The following is a 23,782-nucleotide window of genomic DNA, read 5'->3' on the forward strand; positions in this document are numbered from 1 at the left end:
TGGCCATTTCCTGCAGAACAGGGTGCTGGATTAATTATAATGCAGCCTCCACTTACAGATAAACAGAGGTGGTTGAATCTTGGAACAGAGGCAAAGGGCTATAGTTAACAGCACACAGAGTGCTCTACTGAAAAGCAGACACTAATTATACATGTCTCCATGCTAGCACCAAAGTGTTTCCACTATAACCAACCTGCAAATGACAATACAAAGAAAAAACAACAGAAATACAAGAAGACAAGGCAACAAGATGCCTCCACAAATTTTCAACTCCCCTAATCCTGATTCATGGTGCATCAAGGGGGAGGAAATCAAAAGCCATACAGCTGAATTAATCAAAAGGATAAAAGAGGAGATAAAAAAAAAACCCAGATCCAAAAGGTGCTCAGTGAGCTCAGAGAAGATATAACTAAACAGATAATAGACATAATGATCAGCGATTTTACAGAAGACACTAATAAAAGCTAGTTGAACTAAATAAAAGGTTACAAAACACAAATGAGCAGTTTAACAAAGAATTAGAGTCCATGAAAAGGTACCAAACAGAAATTCAGGAGATTAAAAATTCTACTGAAAGTATGGGCAGCAGAAGCAACCAAAGTGAAAGCAGAGTGTCAGAACTTGAATACAGGACTATTGTGGTGACCAGTTATTCAGAGATAATTTAAATACAGGATGAGAAAAATGAAAAGTGAATCAAACAGCTGCTAGATGAGGCAAAGAAGACTAATCTAAGATTAATTTGAATTAGTAAAAAAATCAGAAGATAGCATAAATGACACAAAACATGTTTATACAAATAATAGCAGAAAATTTCCAAAATATGGGGAAATAATTTAACTTACAGATAAGTGAAGCATATAGAACCCTGAATGGCCATGATCACAAAAGAACCTCTCCATTACACAGGGCAGTCAAAATCCCTGAAGTCCAACAGAGAACAGAATCTTATAAGATTCTGTTGGAGAAAAGCAATAAAACACTTATAATCATAAACCTATTAGAAATGTAGCAGATTTCTCAACACAAATCTTAAAGGCCAGAAGAGCTGAGAATAGTGTTTCAAGCTCTGCCCCACCCTCCTAAAAAAAACTTCTAATGCAGACTGATACATTTGCCACACTGTCTCTCAAAAATAAAGGACAAATAAGGCCTTTCCATGACAAAGAACACCTTAAGAAATTCATGAGCACCAAATCAGCACTCTAACAATTTCTCAAGGATATCCTAGAAAGAGACAATGAAGCTAGCAATGTCAAAAGGTCTAATAGAATGAATATACCTCATAGAGTAAGCAGTTAACAGGAAGGGAAAAAAAGGAATCAAAAATAGGAAAATAATGTAGTGGCAGAAATAAGTCAATACTGTACCTTCCAGTAATAATTCTCAATGAGTATGATCTCAGTTTCCCAAACAAAGGATGCAGATTGGCAGAATGAATTTTTTTAAAACCAACTGCATGCTGTATACAGCTAACACATTTAATCCAGAAAGAAATTCATAGACTAAAAATGAAAGGATGGAAAACAATATGCAATTCAACAAGAATCCAAAAAAGAAAACAGAGTAGCCTATCCTATTTTCAGACAAAGTAGATTTCAAGCCAAAACTGATCATAACAGGCAAAGAAGGTCACTACATATTGGTTAAGGTAACAATTCAACAATAAGAGATAACAATTATAAACATATGCACCAAACACCAGTGCACTCAACTTCAGAAAACAAACATTAATAGACATAAAAATCAACATAATTGTAGTGGGAAACATCAATAATTCACTATCACAGACTGATCAATTAGACCAAAAAATCAAAGAAATATCAAAGTTGAACCAAAACTTCAAACAAATGGACATAAAAAGTAATCTACAGACCCAGAAGGAAGCTCCCCCACTGCCATCCCAGGCTCCTAGGGAAGTGAAGCTCAGCCGGTCCCAGCACCTGGAAGGAAGCTCCCCACCTCCATCCCAGGCTCCTAGGGCAGAGAAGGGGAGCCGGTCCCAGCACCTGGAAGGAAGCTCCCCCACCACCATCCCAAGCTCCTAGGGCAGAGAAGCTGAGCGGCCTGGGCATCAGAAGCACACCCCCCCACCACCACATAGAAATGAGAAGACACATAAACAAGTCTCAAAACTAGACTTCCAGATCACCTACAGGAACCCAAAAGGGAAATGAGATGGAACACTGTGATACTCAACCACCTGGACTCTCTGAACTGGCAACAAAAGAGGATCTGGGAAAAATGAAATCAGAAATAATTACTAAAATAACAGCAAAGATTTTGCTCATGGTGCAAGGCATGATTAATAAATCTAGAGAGGACACAGATAAAAAAATAGAGGAGCTGAGGAATATGATGGAATCCCAGCATAGGAAACAAATGGAATCCATAAAACACATACAAACAGATTTCCAAGAGATTAAAAACTCCATCGAATGTCTACGCAGCAGAATGAACCAATGTGAGGATAGAATTTCACATATAGAAGATAAGATTGCAATTAGTGACCAGGAAAAGAAAAATTGCTTTAAAATTGTAAAGGAACATGAGAAATCAATCCAGCAGCTGCTAGACAATGCAAAGAAGAATAACATAAGACTGATTGGAGTCAATGAAGAAAGAGGAGAGAGTGCAGATGACATAAAAAAACTGTTCACAGAAGTGATGGCAGAAAACTTCCCAAGCAGGGGAAAAGAACTTGACATACAGATAAGTGAGGCATATAGGACTCCAGCTAGCCTAGATCAAAAAAAATCTACACATAGGCATATAATAGTTAGGATTACAGAAATCCAACAGAAGAACAAACTTCTACAAGCAGTGAGAGAAAAGAAACAGATAACATACAAAGGAAAGCCCATCAGAATCACAGCAGACTTCTCAATGCAAACCCTCAAGGCAAGAAGAGCTTGGAATGATGTATTTCAAGCCCTAAAGGAAAACAGCCTCCAACCCAGATTGATGTACCCTGCAAAACTATCTTTCAAAATGGATGGAGAAATAAGATACTTTCATGACAAAGAGCACCTCAGGAACTTCATGAATACCAAACCGGCACTCCAAAAAATTTTAGACAATACCCTAGGAAAAGACAATGAGGATCACAATCCCAGGAAACCTAGCAGAATGAATCCATTGGGTGTGACAAATTAAATGCAAAGGGGGAGAATCCAACAAAAAGAAAAAGTCATGATAAGGCTTTTAAAACTTTTAACTTCATCTCCCTAATGAGGGTATAATTCAATCTTATTATTGTACTGATTAGTATTTTTCTGATTCTAGAGTTCCCACCATTCCTCATGCTATACTGGCTATTTATCATCTTCTTATGTCTACATTTTAATTGGGTTGTCTATTAATGAGCTCTAAGAATTCTTTATATATTCTGGTCATAGGTTATATGCATTGTAAATATGGTCTGTTTAAGGACTACTTTTCATTTAAGATGTCATTTAAAGTTCTAAATTTTGATGGAATCTCATTTATCAAGTTTTTTTCTTTTATACATCATGTTTTTTGTATCCTAGGTAGTTCTTGCCTACCCTGAATTCATAAATATTTTCCCTTATAATTTCTCCTTAAAGTTTTATACTTTTAGGCTTTCTTATTTAGGTTCCTAGATCCCTTCAAGTTATTTTCATGTATGGAAATAAAGGGTTGAGGTTAATTTTTTATATATGGATACCAGGTATTCTAGTGACGTTTGCTGAAGACACTATCTCTTCCTCGGCTCTTGAATCAAGTTTATATTCTATAAAATGCTAATGTTAAATAATCTTTCAAAACTCAGTGGACCACATATGTGTGGTTCTATTTCTAGATTCTCTGTTTTATTCAAATGATCTATATGTCTTTCCTTACACCAACAATACCTTGATTACTGTAGCTTTAGAAGAAGTCTTAAAATTGGGTGCTAAATGTCTTCCAACACTATTTTTGTTTTTGTTTTCGTTTTTGGCTTTTCTGGGTCCTTTGTAGTCCTAAATAACTTTTAAATTTCAATATCCCGTTCTTCATTTATGGCAAGTATACACAGACCTGAATTTTATATATACCTTGTGTTTTCTAATCCTGCTAAATTCAAGTGCAAGTTCTAGGGGCTCCTAGATATTTCTTAGTATTTTCTCTGTAGATGATCATTTCATCTACATATAAAGATTTTGCTTCTACCTTGTCAATCCTATCCTAGTTGTGTCATTTTATTGCCAGACTATTTTGGTGGGGTCTAGGTTTCAAAGTTTAATGGACAGATAAAGAGTAAGCATATCTGCCCTTGTTCTCCACCTTAAGGAGAAAGCATTGTATCTTCTCCATTCATACAGGGCGTTCTCGCTGGAAGTATGGAGTACATGTCTTTAATTTGTTGAGAAGTTTCTGTTCTACTTCTAGTCTCCTGATAGCTTTTACCATGAACAGCTGTAGAATTTGGTCTAATGCTCTTTCTCCAACTAGTGACAGGATCATATGGCTTTTTCCTTTCCTCTGTTAAAATGATGCCTTTTGGGGGTGGATCTTCCAATGCTGAACCAACACTGCCATCCCTATAACAAAACCACTTTCTACATCCTGCCAGATCTGACTTCTAATTGTTTTGTTAAAGAAATTTCTATCTATGTTCATACATTTTTCTTCTATTATCTTTATCCAATTTTAGGATTAGCACAATGTTGAGTTCCTAATATGAGGGGAGAAGTGCTCCTTCTTTTTTCTGCTTTAATTGTTTGATATAATTTATCAGTTAAAATGTTTTTGAGCCTGCTGTTGTCATATAGGTAGGTTTTCAAGCTAGGAATATACTTTCTTTAATAGGCGCTATTCAAATTTTATATTTCCTCCAGAGTTAGTTTCATTAATTTGTCTTCTAAGGTACTTCTTAGAAGTTGTCAAATTTATTTCAAAACAGATTTTTGTAATGTGCTTTCTATATCCTTTTAAATTCTGTAAAATCTGTGGTAATGTCTCCTAGATCTTAATATTGTAATTTTAAAAATGTATAACTGATATTGTGTGACAGGAAGAAAAGGCCTAAAAGAGCAGGGTAATTGGGAGGGGTAGGGGAATGGAAAAAAGGGAAAGGAAAAAATATGAGAAGAGGAAGAAAATGGAAACAAGGTCTTTGCAAATAGGGAAGGGTGGAGGTGGTGAAGGGAGGGCAAGGGAAGGGGAAAAAAAATAAGAACCAAGATACTCATGTAATGGTACAAGATCCCAGTGTTGAATGTAACTGTATTTTATACCTAAAATGTACCAATAAAGTTAATGGGGAAAAAAATAAAAATTAAAAATAAAGAATAAATCTCCAAGGCATGTTAAAAAAAAAAAAGAAGTAATCTACAGAATGTTCCACCGAACTACACATTCTTCTCAGAAGCACATGGAACTTTCTAAAAAAAAATGACCTCATACCAGCCAATAAAGCAGTTTTAAGTCGATGCAAAAGAATCAAAATTATTCCATGTACATTATAAGATCATAGCACAATGATAGTATAAATCAATGGCAAAAGAACCCACAAAAATTTTGCAAACATGGGAAAGTTAAATAATACTTTTTTGAATAAGTAATGGGTCACAGAATAAATCAAGGAAGAAATTGGACATCATCAAGAATCAAACAATAATGCCAGTAAAACATATCAGAAGCTATGAGACACAGTGAAAGTTTGTGTGACTGTCCACATCAGAGAAATAGAATGAGTCCAAATAAATAAACTAATGATGTACATCAAGGTCCTACAATAGAAGAATAATCCAAATCCAAAGCTAGAAAAAGGAAAGAAATTATAAAGATCAGAAATCAAATCAATGAAATTGAGAGTAAAAAAAAGAAAAAAATAATACCATACAAAGAATCAATGAACTGAAGAGCTGGTTCTTCGAAAGAATAAATAAAATAAACAAATTATAAGCCAAGCTTATCAAGAAAAGGTAAAAAATGACCCACATAAATGCAGTTAGAAATACAGTTGTTTTTTAAAAAATCAAAATGGATACTTATTTACACTTTCAGTTTCTCACACCAGAAAAACTATTCACTATTTACACGTTTGTCCTATTTATTTCACTTAAGAGTATGTCCTCAATGTGCATCCATTTAGCTATAAATGTGTCTAGTTTGCTGTTCTTTATGGCTGAGTAGTACTGTATTTTATTTTTTTAAAAACCCACATTTTCTTTTTCCAATCTCCAGTTGATGGGCAATTGGGCTGTTTCCAAGCTTTAGCTGTTATAAACTGTGCCACTATAAACATGGGTGTGCATATATCACTATGGCATGATTCTTTTAATTCTTTTGGGAAGATACACAGCAGAGGAATAATAATTTATAATGTGAAATAGGAAGGAAAGGTCCAAAGGGGTAGGGGAAGTGGGAGGTGTAGGGGAAAGGAAAGAAGGGAAAGGAAAAAATATGAGAAAAGGAAAAAATGGAAACAAAGTCATTGTAAATAGGGAAGGGTGGAGGGGTGATGAGAGGGCAGAGGAATGGGGAAAAAATAAGAACCAAGATATATCATGTAAAGGTACAAGTTCCCATTGATAAATGTAAATGTATACCTAAAATGTACCAATAAAAGAATTTTTAAAAAATCAAAATGAATGAAAGATTTAAAAAGTTAAAACAGAAACACTTAACATCCTGTAAGTTTAAAATAGATAAAATTCTTGAAAACAGGCATAGGCAAAGACTTTCTGAAAAGAACACCAGTGGCCAAGAAATACCAGTCAGAATCTACAAATAGGATTATTTCCAATTAAAAAGCTGCACAGCAAAGTAAACAAGCAACAGAGTGATGAGACAACCTACAGAATGGGAAAAATATTTTGCTGGCTATTCCTTGGATAGAAGACTAAACCTAGAACAGAAGACTTTGAGCCCCCAAAATAAAATCCCCAATCAAAAAGTAGGCAACTGAAATGAATAGATACTTCTACAGAAGAAATAGAAATGGCCTATGAGTACATGAAAACATATTAAATGTCTCTATCCATTAGAAAAATTGAAATTAGAACAATACTGAGATTCAGTCTTGCTCCAGAAAGAATGGGTATCATCAGAAAAATCAAATAATAACAAATGCTAGTTAGTAGGAATATAATCTAATATAGCCACAATGGAAATCAGTATGGAGACTCCTTAAAAAACTAAATCTAGAAATTCCATTTGACCCAGCTATTCTCCTTCTACTTGTCTTCCCCAAAGAGTTAAAGACATCATATTACAGTGATAAATGCATACCCATGTTTATAGCAGCACAATTCATAATAGCTAAATCTTGGAAGTGGCCTATATGTCCATGAACAGATGAACTGATAAAGAAAATGTGGTATTTATACACAATGGAGTACTACTCTGCCATAAAGAAGGACAAATTTGAACAGTTTGTTGGAAAATGGATGTACCTTGAGACCATAATGTTAGTGAAATATATCAGATACACAAACTTAAATATTACATAGTTTTTCTTATATGAGAAAACCAAAATACAAATAAAAAGTAAAATATAAGATAGACAATATGACACAAGGAGATAAATCTCTGGCAAAAAAAGGGGGGGGGGGACCAAGAGGTAGAAAGAGGGAGGATAGTGAGGAGGGGAAGGAGATAAAAAAAGAATTAAGATATGCTATGTACATATATAAATTTCCCACAAGAACTGTTATTATTATGTACTGCAAGCACGAACTAATAAAAAGTAAAAATTAAGAAAAAACAAAACTGCATATTATATTATACATTTATATGAAATCTTCAGAAAAGAAAAATCTATAGAAATAGAAATTAGTTACTGGTTTCTTATGGTTGGAGAATAGAAAAGGTGATAAAATATTCTAAAACTGATTGGGTGATGATTTAACATACCTGTGTAAATCACTGAACTCTGCACTTTTAAAGGGCTAAGCATATGGTATGTAAACCATATCTCAAGCTGTTATGCTAACAATTAGTAACACCAACAATTCTGTAGATCCCTCTACTCCCATCTCCCAACCCTGGATAGTATCACCCTGAGCAAATATGACATAGGACAGGCAGGTTTGATTGGGTCAGAGTCAGAACCCCTGGAGTCTAGAGCATAGGGGACATTGTCAAGGAAAAATAGTCCTGTTTAGCCTCTCTTATCAAGGTCTTTTTTTTCCTACTGAAGGAGGCTTAGCCAACCTCACTGATGTGGACTTACAGTGAGCTCTTGTTCCAGAGCACCTATGGAGAAGAAGCTCCTTTGTAACATTCATTCACACCCACATTTTTTAGAAGTTCTAGTAACTTTAAAAGCATTTCATTATATAACCCAGTGGCATTTCTAAATTTCCAATTAACTTCAAATTCAAATATATTGCTTTATGGTTTTTGTTCAACAATGGTGCTAAAAAACCAAATATCTATGTGTCCCCTTTCAACCCACCCCTTAAAAGATCCATGACTTTTAACTCACTTCATACACAAAAATTAATACAAAATGGATCAGAGACCCAAATATAAGAGCTCAAATGATAATTCTGGAAGAAAACATAGGACAAAAATTTTGAAACCTTGGATTAAGTAAATAATTCTTACATATGAGACAAGGCATAATACATAAAAGAAAAGTAAACTGAACTTCATCAAAATGAAAAACTCTTTCTCTTGAAAAGTTATGAAAACAGTCATGAAAATGAAGACATGCTAGAGAATGGGAGGAGACGTTTGTACATATGTGAAAAAAGACTTGTATCCAGAATATATGATGGTAGAATTTTTGCCTAGGGTGCACAAGGCCATGGGTTAGATTGTTAGCACCAAAAATAAATAAATAAATAAATAAATAAATAAACAAATAAATACCCAGAATATATAAAGAACTCATACAACTCAACATTAAGAAAATTAATAAGTAAGCCAGGTTTGGTTTTGCATGCCTGTAATGCCAGCACTGTGGAATGCTGAGCCCAGAAGAATGCAAGTTTAAACCTAGCTCTAAATTACCAAGACCGTATTTCAAAATAAAAAAATAAAAAGGGCTAAAGATGCACTTCAGTGTGAAGGCCCTGGGTTTAACAAAAAAAAACTGGGGCAGAGGAGGTGAGCCAATCCCAGTACCCAGAAGGAAGCTCCTGGACTGCCATTCCATAGCTCCCAGGGCAGAGGACGTGAGCCAATCCCAGCACCCAGGAGGAGGATCCCAGGCCACCATTCCACCATTCCCAGGGCATAGGAGGTGAGCCAAACCCAGCGCCCAAGAGGAGGCTCCGAGGCTGCCATTCCACCTCTGCCAGGGAAGAGGAGGTGAGCAGTGCGGGTGTCAGCAGCCCCCCCCCCCCCGTGGAAATGAGAAGACACATAAACAAGCCTCAAAACCAGACTTCCAGATCACCTACAGCAACCCCAAAGGGAAACGAGATGGAAAAATCTGATACTCAACCACCTGGACTCCCTGAACTGGCAACAAGAGAGGATCTGGAAAAAATGAAATCAGAAATAATTTCTCAGATAACAGCAGAGATTGTGCCCATAGTGCAAGACATGATTAATAAATCTAGAGAGGACACAGATAAAAAAATAAAGGAGCTGAGGAACATGACGGACTCCGAACATAGGAAACAAATGGAAACCATAAAACAGATACAAACAGATTTCCAAGAGATTAAAAACTCCATCGAATGTCTACGCAGCAGAATGAACCAATGTGAGGACAGAATGTCAGATATAGAAGATAAGATTGCAATTAGTGACCAGGAAAAGAAAAATTGCTTTAAAATTGTAAGGGAACATGAGAAATCAATTCAGCAGCTGCTAGACGATGCGAAGAAGAATAATGTAAGACTGACTGGAATCAATGAAGACAGAGGAGAGAGTGCAGATGACATAAAAAAATCTGTTCACAGAAGTGATGGCAGAAAACTTCCCAAGCAGGGGAAAAGAACCTGACATATAGATAAGAGAGGCATATACGACTCCAGCTAGCCTTGATCAAAAAAAATCTACACATAGGCATATAATAGTTAGGATTCCAGAAACCCAACAGAAGAACAAACTTCTACAAGCAGTGAGAGAAAAGAAACAGATAACATACAAAGGAAAGCCCATCAGAATCACAGCAGACTTCTCAATGCAAACCCTCAAGGCAAGAAGAGCTTGGAGTGATGTATTTCAAGCCCTAAAGGAAAACAGCCTCCAACTCAGATTGATGTACCCTGAAAAACTGTCTTTCACAATTGATGGAGAAATAAGATACTTTCATGATAAAGATCACCTTAGGAACTTCATGAATACCAAAGCAGCCTCCAAAAAATTTTAGACAATACCCTAGGAAAAGACAATGAGGATCACAATCCCAGAAAACCTAGCAGAATGAATTCATTGGGCGGGACAAATTAAATGCAAAGGGGGAGAATCCAACAAAAAGAAAAAGTCATGACAAGGCTTTTAAAACTTTTAACTTCATTTTCCTAATGAGTGTATAACTCAATCTTGTTATTGTACTGATTAATATTTTTCTGGTTCTAGTGTTGCACATTTTCCTTGTGCTGTACTGGCTATTTATCATTTTCTTGTGTCTACTTTTTAATTGGGCTGTCTATTAATGAGCTGTTAGAGTTCTTTATATATTTTGGTCATAGGTTATATGCATTGAAAATATGGTCTGTTTAAGGACTACTTTTCATTTTAACTATGTCCTTTAAAGTTCTAAATTTTGATGGAATCTCATTTATCAATTTTTTTCTTTTATACATCATGATTTTTGTATCCTAGGATGTTCTTGCCTACCCTAAATTCATAAACATATTCCCTTATAATTTCTTCTTAAAGTTTTATATTTTTAGTCTTTCATATTTAGGTTCATAGATCCTTTCAAGTTGTTTTTATGTATGGAAATAAAGGGTTGAGGTTAATTTTTTATATACGGATACCAGGTGTTCTAGTGACGTTTGCTGAAAATACTATCTCTTCCTTGGCTCTTGAATTGAGTTTATATTTTATAAAATGCTAATGTTAAATAATCTTTCAAAACTCAGTGAACCATATATGTGTGGTTCTATTTCTAGATTCTCTGTTTTATTCCAATGATCTGTATGTCTTTCCTTACCCCAACACTGCCTTGATTACTGTAGCTTTAGAAGAAGTCTTAAAATTAGGTACTAAATGTCTTCCAACACTGCTTTTTGTTTGTTAGTTTTTTGTTTGTTGTTTTTGTTTTTTAACTCTTCTAGGTCCTTTGTACTCCTACATAACTTTTAAATTTCAATATCCAATTCTTCATTTATAGCAAGTATACATAGACCTGAATTTTTATATATACCTTGTGTTTTCTAATCCTGCTAAATTCAAATACAAGTTCTAGGGGCTCCTAGAGATTTCTTCGTATTTTCTCTGTAGATGATAATTTCATCTACATATAAAGATTTTGCTTTTACCTTGCCAATCCTATCCTAGTTGTGTCATTTTATTGCCAGACTATTTTGGTTTAGACCTATGTTTCAAAGTTTAATGGACAGATGAAGAGTAGGCATATCTGCCCTTGTTCCCCACCTTAAGGAGAAAGCATTGTATCTTCTCCATTCATATAAGGCATTCTTGCTGGAAGTATGGAGTACATGTCTTTAGTGTGTTGAGAAGGTTCTGTTCTACTTCTAGTCTCCTGATAGCTTTAACTATGAACAGCTGTGGAATTTAGTCCAATACTTTTTCTCCAACTAGTGACAGGATCATATGCCTTTTTCCTTTCCTCTGTTAAAATGATGACTTTTGGGGGTGGATCTTCCAATGCTGAACCAACACTGCCATCCCTATAATAGCACCACTTTCTACATAGTTCCAGATCTGACCTCTAATAGTTTGTTTTGTTAAACAAATTTCTATCTATGTTCATACTTTTTTCTTCTATTATCTTTATCCAATTTTAGGATTAGCACAATGTTGATTTCCTCAAATGAGGATAGAAGTGTTCCTTCTTTTTTCTGCTTTAAATGTTTGATATAATTTATCAGTTAAAATGTATATGAGCCTGCTATTGTCATATAGGTAGGTTTTCAAGCTAGGAATATACTTTCGTTAATAGGTGCTATTCAAATTTTATATTTCCTCCAGAGTTAGTTTCATTAATTTGTCTTCTAAGGTACTTCTTAGAAGTTGTCAAATTTATTTCAAAACAGATTTTTGTAATATGCTTTCTATATCCTTTTAAATTCTGTAAAATCTGTGGTAATGTCTTCTAGATCTTGATATTGTAATTTTAAAATGTATAATTGATATTGTGTAATAGGAAGAAAAGTTCTAAATGAGTAGGGGAAGTGGGAAGGGCAGGGGAAAGGAAAGCAGGGAAAAGAAAAAATATGAGAAAAGCAAAAAATGGAAACAAAGCCTTTGCAAATAGGGAAGGGTGGAGGGGGTGAAGGTAGGGCAGGGGAAGGGGAAAAAAATAAGAACCAAGATACTCATGTAATGGTACAAGATCCCAATGATGAATGTAACTGTATTTTATATCTAAAATGTACCAACAAACTTAATGGGAAAAAAAACCCTAGTAACTCAATTAAAAAGATCTGAATAGACCTGTTTTATCCATTTTGTATCCAGTATGCATGTATAATTATGTTCAACATCATTAGACATTAGGGTAATGCAAATCAAAATCACATTAAATTATCACTTGATACCTATTTGGATGGCTCTACTAAAAAGGATAGACAAAAAGTGTTGGTGAGGATGTGAAATTCTTGTACACTACTAGTGAGGATGGAAAATGGTGCAGCCACTTTGGAAATCTGACAGTTTATTAAAATTCTAAGCACAAACATACAATAAAACCTAACAATACTACTCTTAGATATTTCCCACTTAAAAATCTTTATATCAATATCATAGCAACATTATTTATAATAGCAAAAGATAGAAATTACTCAAATTTCCATCAACATACAAATAAAAAAATGTGGTATATCCATAAAATGGAGTATCATTCATCCATAAAAGTGAATGACATTGATGCGTGTTAAAGTATGGATGTACCTTGAAACATTATGCTAAGTGAAGAAATGTTATATATTGTGTGATTCTATTTTTATTAAATGTCTTGAATAGGCAAATCTATAGAGTAAGAAAGTAGATATGTGATTGCCTATAGATGGAATCAGGGGATTGGAGGGTGGTGCCTAAAGGTTATAGGGTTTCTTTTGGAAGAGATGAAAAGGTTCTAAAATTAATCATACTAATGGATGTAGAACTCTGAATATACTAACAGGCATTGAAGTGTGTACTTTAAATAGGTAAATTTCATGGTGTGGGGAATATATCTCAATAAAGCTGTTCAAAAATTTTTTTGCAAACAATGCTTTTTGTGACATTTGAGGGAACAATAATAATGAAAAGATTAAAATAAACAACTAAGAACAAGAGGCCAGTCACTTCTACAGCTGGTAATGGAATCGTCTATATCCCTGGAAAGATCATTCTTGAATTAATGAGTCTCTTCAGGGTACTCAAGAAATAGCAACGCATTTTTTCCTAGTGCTGGTCATCCCCACTAATAAACATCCTTCCCCAGCACTGAAACTAGCACTACTGTGGTGGAGATGCTTTAATAATGGCACTGCCAAAAGTTTGTCATAATTCTAGCAGCCTGCCTTTTGTCTTATTTGTGAATCTTTTACCTTCTACTGTTCATAACATCCACATTAGAAAGAAAAGAAAGTCAAATCACAATTACAAGTTTGAAAAAATTATTTGGTTTTCTCATCACAGATAGTAAGAAAGATTTGAATATAAGTCCTGGGCAAATACCATTTTGGGGCCATCCTAGAAAACAACATATCTGCCAAGGTGAGTAGTACATCACCTTGGCAATTATAGGAGCATATGGAGGTGGAGCACACTGAGAACAATATCTTGGTGAAAAAATGTCTAGGCAGAAGCAACACTCTGAAATGAATACTATGAGTACCAAGGTCCCCTCAAATACAGGCTCAGTTTGAAACATATCCCAGGAAGATAAATGCTTGGCCCCATATCACATAGGTAGTGGAAAACAGAGTGAAGATCTGAGTTCATTTTCTAAATTCCAATCTAGGACCCTTTCCACTTTCTAAATTTAAACAGTGAAAGACTAGTCAGTATAAAAGACTAGTATACTAAGCCAATGCTTTTGATCAAAATGGCTAAGGTCCTTCCATTGTTGCTCAGATCCAGGAGCATCTCCATAACAACAAAACTCTCACAGGATAAATTACTGAAGAAATAATTGTCAGGTTACACTTGTTCCTTTATTTCCAGAGGGCAGTATATTTAACTTGGTTGACCCCATCATAAGCCTTTGCTTTAAAGTGAAAAATCTACAAACATATATGGGGAGATAGTTTGTAAGCTGTCTCTTTTGACAGAGCCCAGCCTGCCTTTCCACTTTTGTTCTTGTTTACTTCTTGCTCAAAGTCCATTATTCTAAAGCCCATCTCTTGGAATTCGTGAATAGTTGAGGATGGGGAATTTTAGTAATATAAACATCACCTTCCCAGACTTGATTTTGTCGCGTGAAGGTCAGTGATAAGTGACTTCCCTCTTGGGGCATAATTAGTGGCCACAAGGCCTTTTCTATTGATCTTTTTGAAATTATAGGGTCATAACACATGACAGGGGGATAGAGAGGTTGGCTTTGGGACAGCTGGAGGCCAAAAAGTACAAGACCAGATGTGACTAGACAAGGTAGAGGTAATAAAGAAGAGGAAAACTGGCTATAGGAGCAGAGGAAAGACATCCATCTTGGCATATGCACTGAACATATCCGAGGTTAAATCCAATTTGTATTTTTGCGTTTCCTGCTGTTACCTTTGTGCTCACAGCACCCAATTATTTTGTACAGTAAGATGAAAGTATCAAGTTTTTTTATAGTATTTAGTAGCAGCTTAAATATCTTTCATGCTGTCATCTTCCTATTATGCTTCAAACATTTCTTTTTTTTTTTAAGAGTAGAAAAAATTTATTGAGAGAAAAATAGCTTCTGTCTAAGAGAGACAGAAGGGGGACTAGAAAGTGGGTTGCCCCTTCAAACATTTCTTTAAACCTCCTGTTCTAGAGATCCAGTGCTATGGGTAAACTTGTAATCAGCTTACACCTCTCCTGTTACTCTGCGACCTATAATCCCTTATCCAAGTAGTTGGTACTAGAAAAGTGCAGACAAAAACATGAAATGAAATGATCTTATTGAGTTCATACTTGTTCCTTACTTGTTGTGTCTCAGGTATATATTTTTTGGCAACAACAAATCTGTTTTTTTTTTAACAGATCCTGGGTATGGATAAAACTGAACCTAGAGATGGCAATCATTGGTGTAGTATGAAAATGGATAGTGTGAGGACCAGCTGTATTCCTGGGTATGATACCCCAGAGCTGGTAGCCTGTGAATAAAGCTCTGCACCTCCAACAGAAGCTTCATGCTTTCTTTCAGAATTGATTGTAAGGCTAGACTTTGTATCTATTGAACAACTACTATCAAGGGAACCAGAAATTTGGTTTTCAATATATAAACATATATATATGAGCTTTATGAATGAAGGTCAATATGTAGCTTGATTATGGAAATTAATATTTGAGTAATTTTGTTCAAAACACCACACCACTCCAGAAGCCAAAGAATCACAAGAACAACCTCATTTGCATTACAATGCTGCCCAATGCTCCATCATAGCCTCTTTGACCTCATAGAAATCCATTTGGCTTGTGGGACTAACCAGATCTCTACCAACTACTCCTTATTCCATTTGCAAATTTTTATTGAAGAGAGAAATCAATTTGGACCTCTTCATACTAGCTATGGTTAGCTTTCCTATCTATATAGACTATAAATACGTATCTCAGAGGCAAGAGGTCAGGAAATTAATCTCCTATACCAGAAAAACGTAAGCCTCCAAAAGATTAAGGACTCCCAAAACACACTCAAACATTAAAAATGAAGAAAAATAAGAGAACCATATCTACAGACTGCCTGTTAATCAACATAGGCTAATCAGTGAACTAGTATACAAGCAAGCAGAAGTAGCAATAAATTTGATACAATAAACTGGCTTCTTTTAGCAGATTACTGCTTAAATGAAGGGGACAAAGCTACTTGATTTGGTTGAATCTATTATTTAATGTCCATGCTGCAATGACATAATAGTATTTGAGTTATGCGTTACCCTATGCATACCAATCTTACATTAAGGTTAGAATAGCTGCTAACATTCAGTATCTTCTGTGAACAACATTTCTTTGTTCTCTCTTCCTCTCTCTCTCTCTCTGTCTCTCTGTCTCTCTCTCGCTCGCTCTTTTTCTCTCTCTCTCATTTAAAGTAACTGTGGCTAAATAAGGTTGGGAAAATCCTGGGTATAATTAAACCCAAAGGTTTCTTTGATGTAAGACTTCTCAGAACATTTAATGTGCCGAGAGCACTGTGAATTTCTAAGAAAAGCACAGAATTTGTAACATTTTACAAACTGATTTGACTCTAGAACCCTTTTCTGAAGAGCTCCCTGGAGTGGGGAGATAGAGACAATTGTCTTTAGAATACACTTCAGGAAATATTGCTTTAAATGTCTGACCTCAGTGACTTTCAAGTAAAATAGCAGATGGAAGCTGCCCAGGTGGAGTGTGTGCTCCTTTGGAAATTCCCAATCTCTTCTGATAGACATGAGGATAGTGTCTGGGGCATTGAAAGAGGAGAGCTTCTCAGAACTTCTACCTGAGCCCTGTGAGAATCTCTTTATGTCAGCTAGTTCAGTCAACAAACATTCATTGAGCTTTTGCAGTGTGCTAGGAGCTGAACATTCATTTAAAAGAAAGTTAGGACTGCTTCTAATATGTCTAATGGAAACAGAGCTGTTCAAAGATAAAATAACATTTAAACCAGATGACCTTCTGGGGTCAGGGTGGGCAGAGGGAGACATTTTAAAAAGAAGGATATGTATATACAGATGTGCAGATGCTGGAAAGGGCATTGTTCTGCTTCATTAAGCGTCATCCCTTTGGTTTCTGTATATACACACCATATCATATGCTGGTATTTTATAGAGCGTTCCTCAAAGAAACAAAGACTGATGATTGAAGGTGTTGGAGAGGGCTTGCTACCTTCATTGCCTGCTAAGTTTGAAAATCCAGTTGTCATTGGACTGGAGATCCCTTACCTAGGAGGTGGAAGTGTCCTTTTACATATGATTAGAAACAATCAAAGAATGCAAGGAATGGTATATATTTCCACAAAATGTTGGAAACATTTTGGATGGAGGGAAGAGGGTTAATATATAGGTAAATTGCCTTAAATCTCATTTAATGATGAATTAAATGATTGATGAATGTCTGCAAATGTACATGTGTTTTAATTTACAGAGTGCTTTCATATCCACTATTTCATTTGATCCTCACAAGAATGGTGTGAACATGAACAGGAGCGGTGTGATCAGTCACTGTGCAAAGGAGAAGTGTGAGGTTCAGCACAGTTAAGTGATTAGTCCAAGGTGGTATTAGTAAGTGGCAATATCAAGACTAGAAACAAAACCTCTTGAATTTCAATCTTATGTACATAATTTGTACTTTTTCTGTATTACTTGGAGAGCCTGAAGGTAAAGGCAAGCAGACTCATGCCCAAAACAAAGAAAATTTCTCTAAAAATCACATTGGATTAGGCAAGCTTATGAAACAATTATAGAGGACATGCCTGCCTTAGGTGGGAAATTAAATGTGATGTCTTTAAGTTCACTGTCTAGCCTGAGATCCAATGATTCTAAAATTCCTCTGTCCTATTTCTCCCAGATGAGATTTCAGATCACAAAACAATAGGAAATAAATCGAAGTCACAAATTTACCAAAATTGCCAACTATATATGGGTATGAGTGACCTAAAACTTAAAATCTTGGATCTTATAGATTAGAAATTATGAAAGGAGACATGGTTCTGCATTTGAGAAATCATCAGTCATTTTGATGTATAGTGAATCTTCATTTTTAGAATCTGTATAGTTGTTCAAACACCAAAGGCATGTTAAGAGGTAGAATTATGGACTGACAACAATCCATACTTATTTTGTCTGATAAGGGACCAAGCTTCACTTTAGAGTCAATAGATCTAGCCACTGTCCAATTCCCTTGAAACATTGTTTGGCATATATTTACAGGCCTTTATGTTCAAGAGAAGGGTGCATCTGTCTGATGGAGGCGCCTGGCTGCATTCTTTCTCAGATATTAATATAGGTGGCACTTCAGTAGTATAACCAATGACATAAAGAACCTGATTTGGAGGAGAACAGATGGCAGCATCTTTCTTGGTCTAATTTTAGGATCCTGAAATAGTCCCTTTCTCACACAAACCATCAGTGGAACCAAATTAAGAGAGCTATGTTGCATGGAGAAGTGAGAGAGAAAAATAAGCTTCGGTGTAATGCAAAGACAGTGAACCAGAGGCTTCAATGATTCTCCCATATCTGACTCCTTTCATAGCATATGAGGGTCACTTCAACCTCCTTTCATCAAACTGGGTGCAGAACACTAACAGGAGGGTGTCTAAGAAAAACTGAGTGGGCAAATCTCATCTTCAGTTATATGTATGAATATCTTTGCATCATATAACAGCTAAATTTGTACTCATAAGTACCGGATCTAGTTTTTAGGTATTTTTTTCTTAACAGGTAAGGAAGCTGAAGCTAAATGATCATTATACTTGGTCAATTACAGGAAGACTGAATCTCAAGGTCTCAGATTCCTGGTCCAATCCTTTTCCTGCTGATAAGACCTCTTCTCCAAATAAGACATATAATATCAGGTAGGGATAATGAGATGTAGAAGACGAGTCTCTCAAGCAGAAATAATGGCTTAGGTATAAGATGGTTATCTAAAGATTTAGAAAAATTATGAGTACTTTGAAAAGATACTTACCTGTTTTCCATCCAGAGTGTAGAGTTTTTTGACTACCCCTGTCTCTAGTTTGATGGCTTCAGTGATATCAGTGAGGACTTGCTCAAAAGAGTGAGCCGTCTTCTTATTCAGAAGCACACGCACGGCCTTCCGAGGCTTCACTCCACTGCGGATGATGGTCACCAGCTTGGGACGCACAAAGTCCTTATTCTCTCTGGCCTGGGCACTGTTGCTGCTAGCCAGGGACTGGGGAGCTTTCATATTGGCAGATGTCTTTACATTGACAGACCAGTTGGGATTGACATTCTTGGTGTACTCCACCTTTTTAAAGAAGTTGTCTGAGGAACAGACATAGCTTTCCCCTAAGGGAAGAGATAAGTGGTTAGGTGATTAGTTCAACAGCAGATACATGGACTCTAACCAAACTAATACACAGTGAGATTGGGGTAAGACCTTTTGAGAAATGGTGATAATAACCAATTTCAGGTAAAATTCCTAAATGGGCTCTCTCACAATTTGGATCATTAAAATTCAAAAGTGATCAGCAAAACATGTTTCAATATAATGGCACACCTATTAAAGAACACTGTACAGTTAAGAGTTCTAAGGACAATGAACACTCTTAAGTTTAATCTAACAAGTGGATTTCTCAAGTTTAATGTGGTTTTATGAAGATACTAGGATGTTTGCTAACATTTGGAGGCATTACTGGAACACTTTTAACATGTCCCTGTTTACTAATGTTCCTGTACTGTTTGGGGGCTCATAGCCCCATTCTTTTGTTATATTATGAACCAAGGAGAACTTTCAAAGTTAATACAGTTTTCATTCCAAATTAAAATGAACCAAGTAACCTTGCATATCAGGTGTATACTACATACTTGGTTAGAAGTCAGTCCATCCTTTGAACATAATATTTGGCTAAGCAAATGTTGAAATATGAACTCTGTGTGTGTGTGTGTGTGTGTGCGTGTGCACAGGTGGAATGAGCAGTAAAAGACACAATTATACACGCAGACATTCAACACACACACACACACACACACACAGAATTCTTTGTATTTGCAATCTAGCTCTTGGTTCAAAAATACTCTTATATTTCTGCCACCCCCTTGCATCTCTCTAGCTTCCCAAATCCTGCACCCTAGATCTGTGCACTTGAGGCCATCTTCATCAATGCTTCCTTCCCCTTGACTGCCACAAGTAATGAGGTAAAGATGTGAAGATACATTATACAGCCTGATATATGGATTGGAGGGATCTAGCATAAGTTTTACATTTTCCTTGGGCTGGAGGAAATGACTAATAAAGGAGAAGAAATGCAGGGGCCGGAGGCAAGAGGAAGGGGTTGGACACCTGGGACTAGAAGCTGAAGAAAATAGGAAGAGGTAGGCTCAGCCTGGGGGAGAGAATATTGAAAAAAATTTGTATTTGTAGAGTAAAACACTCTAGCTTCCCAGTATACAGAAGTTCACCCAGAGGTTGAACTGCAGAAATACTGTGATTTAATCAGTCTTAAGCCATCAGTAATAACCGTAAATAAATAAATAAACCCTAGCCAGTACAAAGAGAGCATTAAACATAATTATAATCTGATGGCTCTTCTTTTTCCCTTGATCTCAGCAGGAGAACCACATAGAGACATTCAGAAACACTAGGCTGATAATTCCCTCCTTTTGCAAATATTGATTGCTGTAGCAAATCAGTTCCTTCAAGTTATGTTAATTAATAAATTTCTCAGTTGGTGCTAAGAGAAGATTCAGTCAGAGTCTCTAGGGCACTTTTGAGAACATTTATGTATATGTGCAGAGAGCGAGGGGGAGCAACATCCAAAGTTGCCCTCAGACTCAAAAGCCACTAGTGTTCTCTTTTGACAGGGAACCAAGGGGAGGTTTGTAGTAAGCACAAGCACCATCCTTACTTGGTACACACCTGCACATCCAAGACAGAAGAGCCAAAAACACCAGCTAAGAGACACCTGAATTTCTCTGGCTTATTTGTTGGCCAATCGAACCCTACTCAAGTGTTTGAAGGCGAGGGTCTTCAATTTGTGACTTAAAAGCATAAAGAGGCCCTTTCAATTCTTCCATATATTCACAACCAACATCTCCCCCACACTAGAAACAACCTCTTTCCTTAGCACTTCCCCAAAGTCATGGGCACCTTCCAAGAGGACGCTGCCTTGAGTCAAATGTTTTCCATAACTTGTCATGCACTTTAAACATCTATCAGACAACTGGTGGTATGGAAATGTGCAAGGCTATGTATTTGTGATTTCACTCATCCACAGTCTCTTCTAGAGAGTCAGCTGTGTAAACCTGTTAGGACTCTGGACTCTTTTTTGCCCCTAACTCTTAAACCTCTTAAGCCTCTGAACTATGAATATGATTAACTACCCCCAGATGAAAATGGACATGATGAAACAACTATGGTATCATATGGCACCCAAGAAGTCGCCAAAGGGCCCATTCTTCAGCCAAATCTATGTTGAACACCTTCCAAGGGTACATTTTAGTCACTGCACTCTCTTTTTGGCCTGAATACAGAGTAATGGAAAAAGAACAGCTGATATGATGTCAGTCAGAATGGGGTCCCCAACACCTCCTAGTTGTGTACCCTTGGGTAAGTCACCTAGCCTCTTATGACTACCGTGTCTTTCTTATCTGCAAAGTAGAGGTTCTAATAATAATATTTACCATTAGGATTGTTGTGGGGGCACAAATCAGATGATAAATACAAAGTGCTGAGAAATATAGTAATCATTTTATAAATTCCTATTATTATTAAGCTCCTCATATGAAGAAATGGAGAATAAAAGGAAGGTGTTTGCCTAAGGATGAACAAAATGCTGAGAAAAAGGAAAAAGAATGAGGAGGAATTGAAGCTGAAGACAGGAAAAGAGAGAGCAGCAAGATCAGCCCTCTAGGACCTGAGTTGTGATCACTCTATAACCCAGCTCTGCTGGGATCCACTGCCTCAAAGACCTTCTGCTCCTTGGAAGGAGGCTTCCAGTTGTTGCAAATGCCAAATGCTGGGACTCTATAGCTAATAACCAGCAAAGCTACTGCTGAGGCTCATGAGGGCAGGATATTTATGGTGGTCAATAGTGAATGACTTGGGAGTCAGGCAGACCTGGATTCAAATTTCAACAGGTACTTAGGAGCTGTGTGACCTCAGGCAAAGCACTTAATCCTTCTGAGTCTCAATTCTTTCATCCATAAATTGAAGCTATTTTACTCGATGATAACTGAGTCCCTTCTAGGCCTAAAGGTTAATAAGAAGAAATTTTCTTCTCTTTTCCATCTCAAACAGACTTGAGGAAATAAAGGCGTTACAGTAATCAAATGTTAAAGAAATAGGTGCCCACCACCAAGAACCTTTCTCTTTTACTAAAAAGGCATCAAATATGCTGCTTTACTAGACTAAGGCTTCTTTGTTCTGATTTTGCAAACATTTGAAATATCTACTGTTAGGGCTTGGAGCTTCCTACACGGCTCGCTGTTTGGCACTTGGAGCCCCTGGGAAGTGTGTTGCACCTTTACACGGCTGAGTTCCTACCCTGCCACAGCTTCCCGGGGCTACATCCCACCACTGGGAAGCTAGGAGAGCTGGTTTCAGAGTCAACCAAAGCGACAATTTGCTGGAACTGAAAACCTGCTTTAGAGTGAGGAGTTAAAGAAATGAAGTCACCGAAGAGCGCTAAAAGAGCAGAATGCAACAAGATGTGAGCTCAAAATGATCTAATGTCTACCTCCTTCAGTTTTAAGAGGATTGTATTCTCAAAAGTATTAAATAAATTTTTATCTTCTCACTGTGAAATTGCTTTACCTGGGTTTTGTCTTCTTCTCCAGGGCTTCCTAACTCAAGAAAGAAAATATTAAATGGTATTTTATTATATTAAATGATACTTTTTTGTATTACCTATTAATAATGCACACCTCTCAGGTATCTTTAAGTCCTTGTTCTTGACAATATACTTGCTTTAGTAGTTAGAAAATAAATTAATGAAAAGGTCATTTCATTCCATTGGAACAAAAGAGCTGAGGCAAAGGAACTGGGTCAGTGTTACTATACAGATCAGATTTTCCAAGACTGCACTGGTTATAAATATTCTGTCCCATGGTTTGCATAATAATGCTCAGACTTGCCTCAATTTGCATTCACAACCACTTCTCAGCCTTTTGGCTGAGATCAAGTGTCAATTTGCATTCTCAAAAACTGGTTTGTAAATATACCCTCCTAAAATGGATCTAGCTTCTTAGATATACAAAAAGTGCAGAAAGGATTGGACAGGATATAATGGAATGAGGAACAATTCTACAGGGAAAGACAAAAGAAAGACAAGACAAAATGCAATATCACCAGTGGATTTCATCCATTGATTTATTGGGATACGGCTAATGAGGGCCACATCCTAGGTGGTGTTGCTAAGAACCTTGGTGTACACAAGGAGCTATGGAAAAGCTGAAATCAGAAACCTGAAGGTTCAAAATGCTTTCCTTGACACTTTTCAGCCTGTAGTAGCAAGCAGTTGACTAGAGGCACAAGACAAAGGGATACCACAAAGTCAGAGTGATTATTAACCAAGTGCCTTTTATTTCATTTTATTTTAGGTTGAATATTTAATAATGTGTCCATTTGGAAACATAGTATGTTCTATGTTCCATTTTTCTTTTAAGATCTACAAAGCAAAAAATCAAAAACAAGGATTTCTGGATTCCTAGAAATTCCTAACACTTTTGTTAGCCAAAAGGTATCATCAAGTTCACCAAATCTATTATTTCCCAAGTTTAAGTGCTCTTAAGAATCACTCAAGATCTGTAAACACAAATTCCAAAGCCCTACCCCTGGGGAATCTAATTTAATATTTCTGAAGTGTGGCCCAGAAATCTATATTCTTTCTAAAGCTCTGAAAAGTTTTGAAAAG

At 36.3% G+C, this 23,782-nt stretch overlaps 1 protein-coding gene across 4 annotated transcripts in view; it reads right to left on the minus strand.

Moving 5' to 3' along the window:
- The window catches only part of Dcx (doublecortin), a 122,633-nt gene that overhangs the window by 93,156 nt on the left and 5,695 nt on the right, over positions 1-23,782 (minus strand). For all 4 annotated transcript variants that reach the window (XM_004861427.4, XM_087196766.1, XM_004861428.3 and 1 more), the window contains exon 3: positions 18,877-19,217. In XM_004861427.4, coding sequence (XP_004861484.1) covers positions 18,877-19,217 — 341 coding nt within the window. The remainder of the gene's footprint in view (positions 1-18,876; positions 19,218-23,782) is intronic.

Source organism: Heterocephalus glaber, unplaced genomic scaffold (assembly GCF_053883595.1).
Source record: "Heterocephalus glaber isolate CG9 unplaced genomic scaffold, H.glaber_assembly_v1.0 deba00001613, whole genome shotgun sequence".
NCBI classification, from domain to species: domain Eukaryota; kingdom Metazoa; phylum Chordata; class Mammalia; order Rodentia; family Bathyergidae; genus Heterocephalus; species Heterocephalus glaber.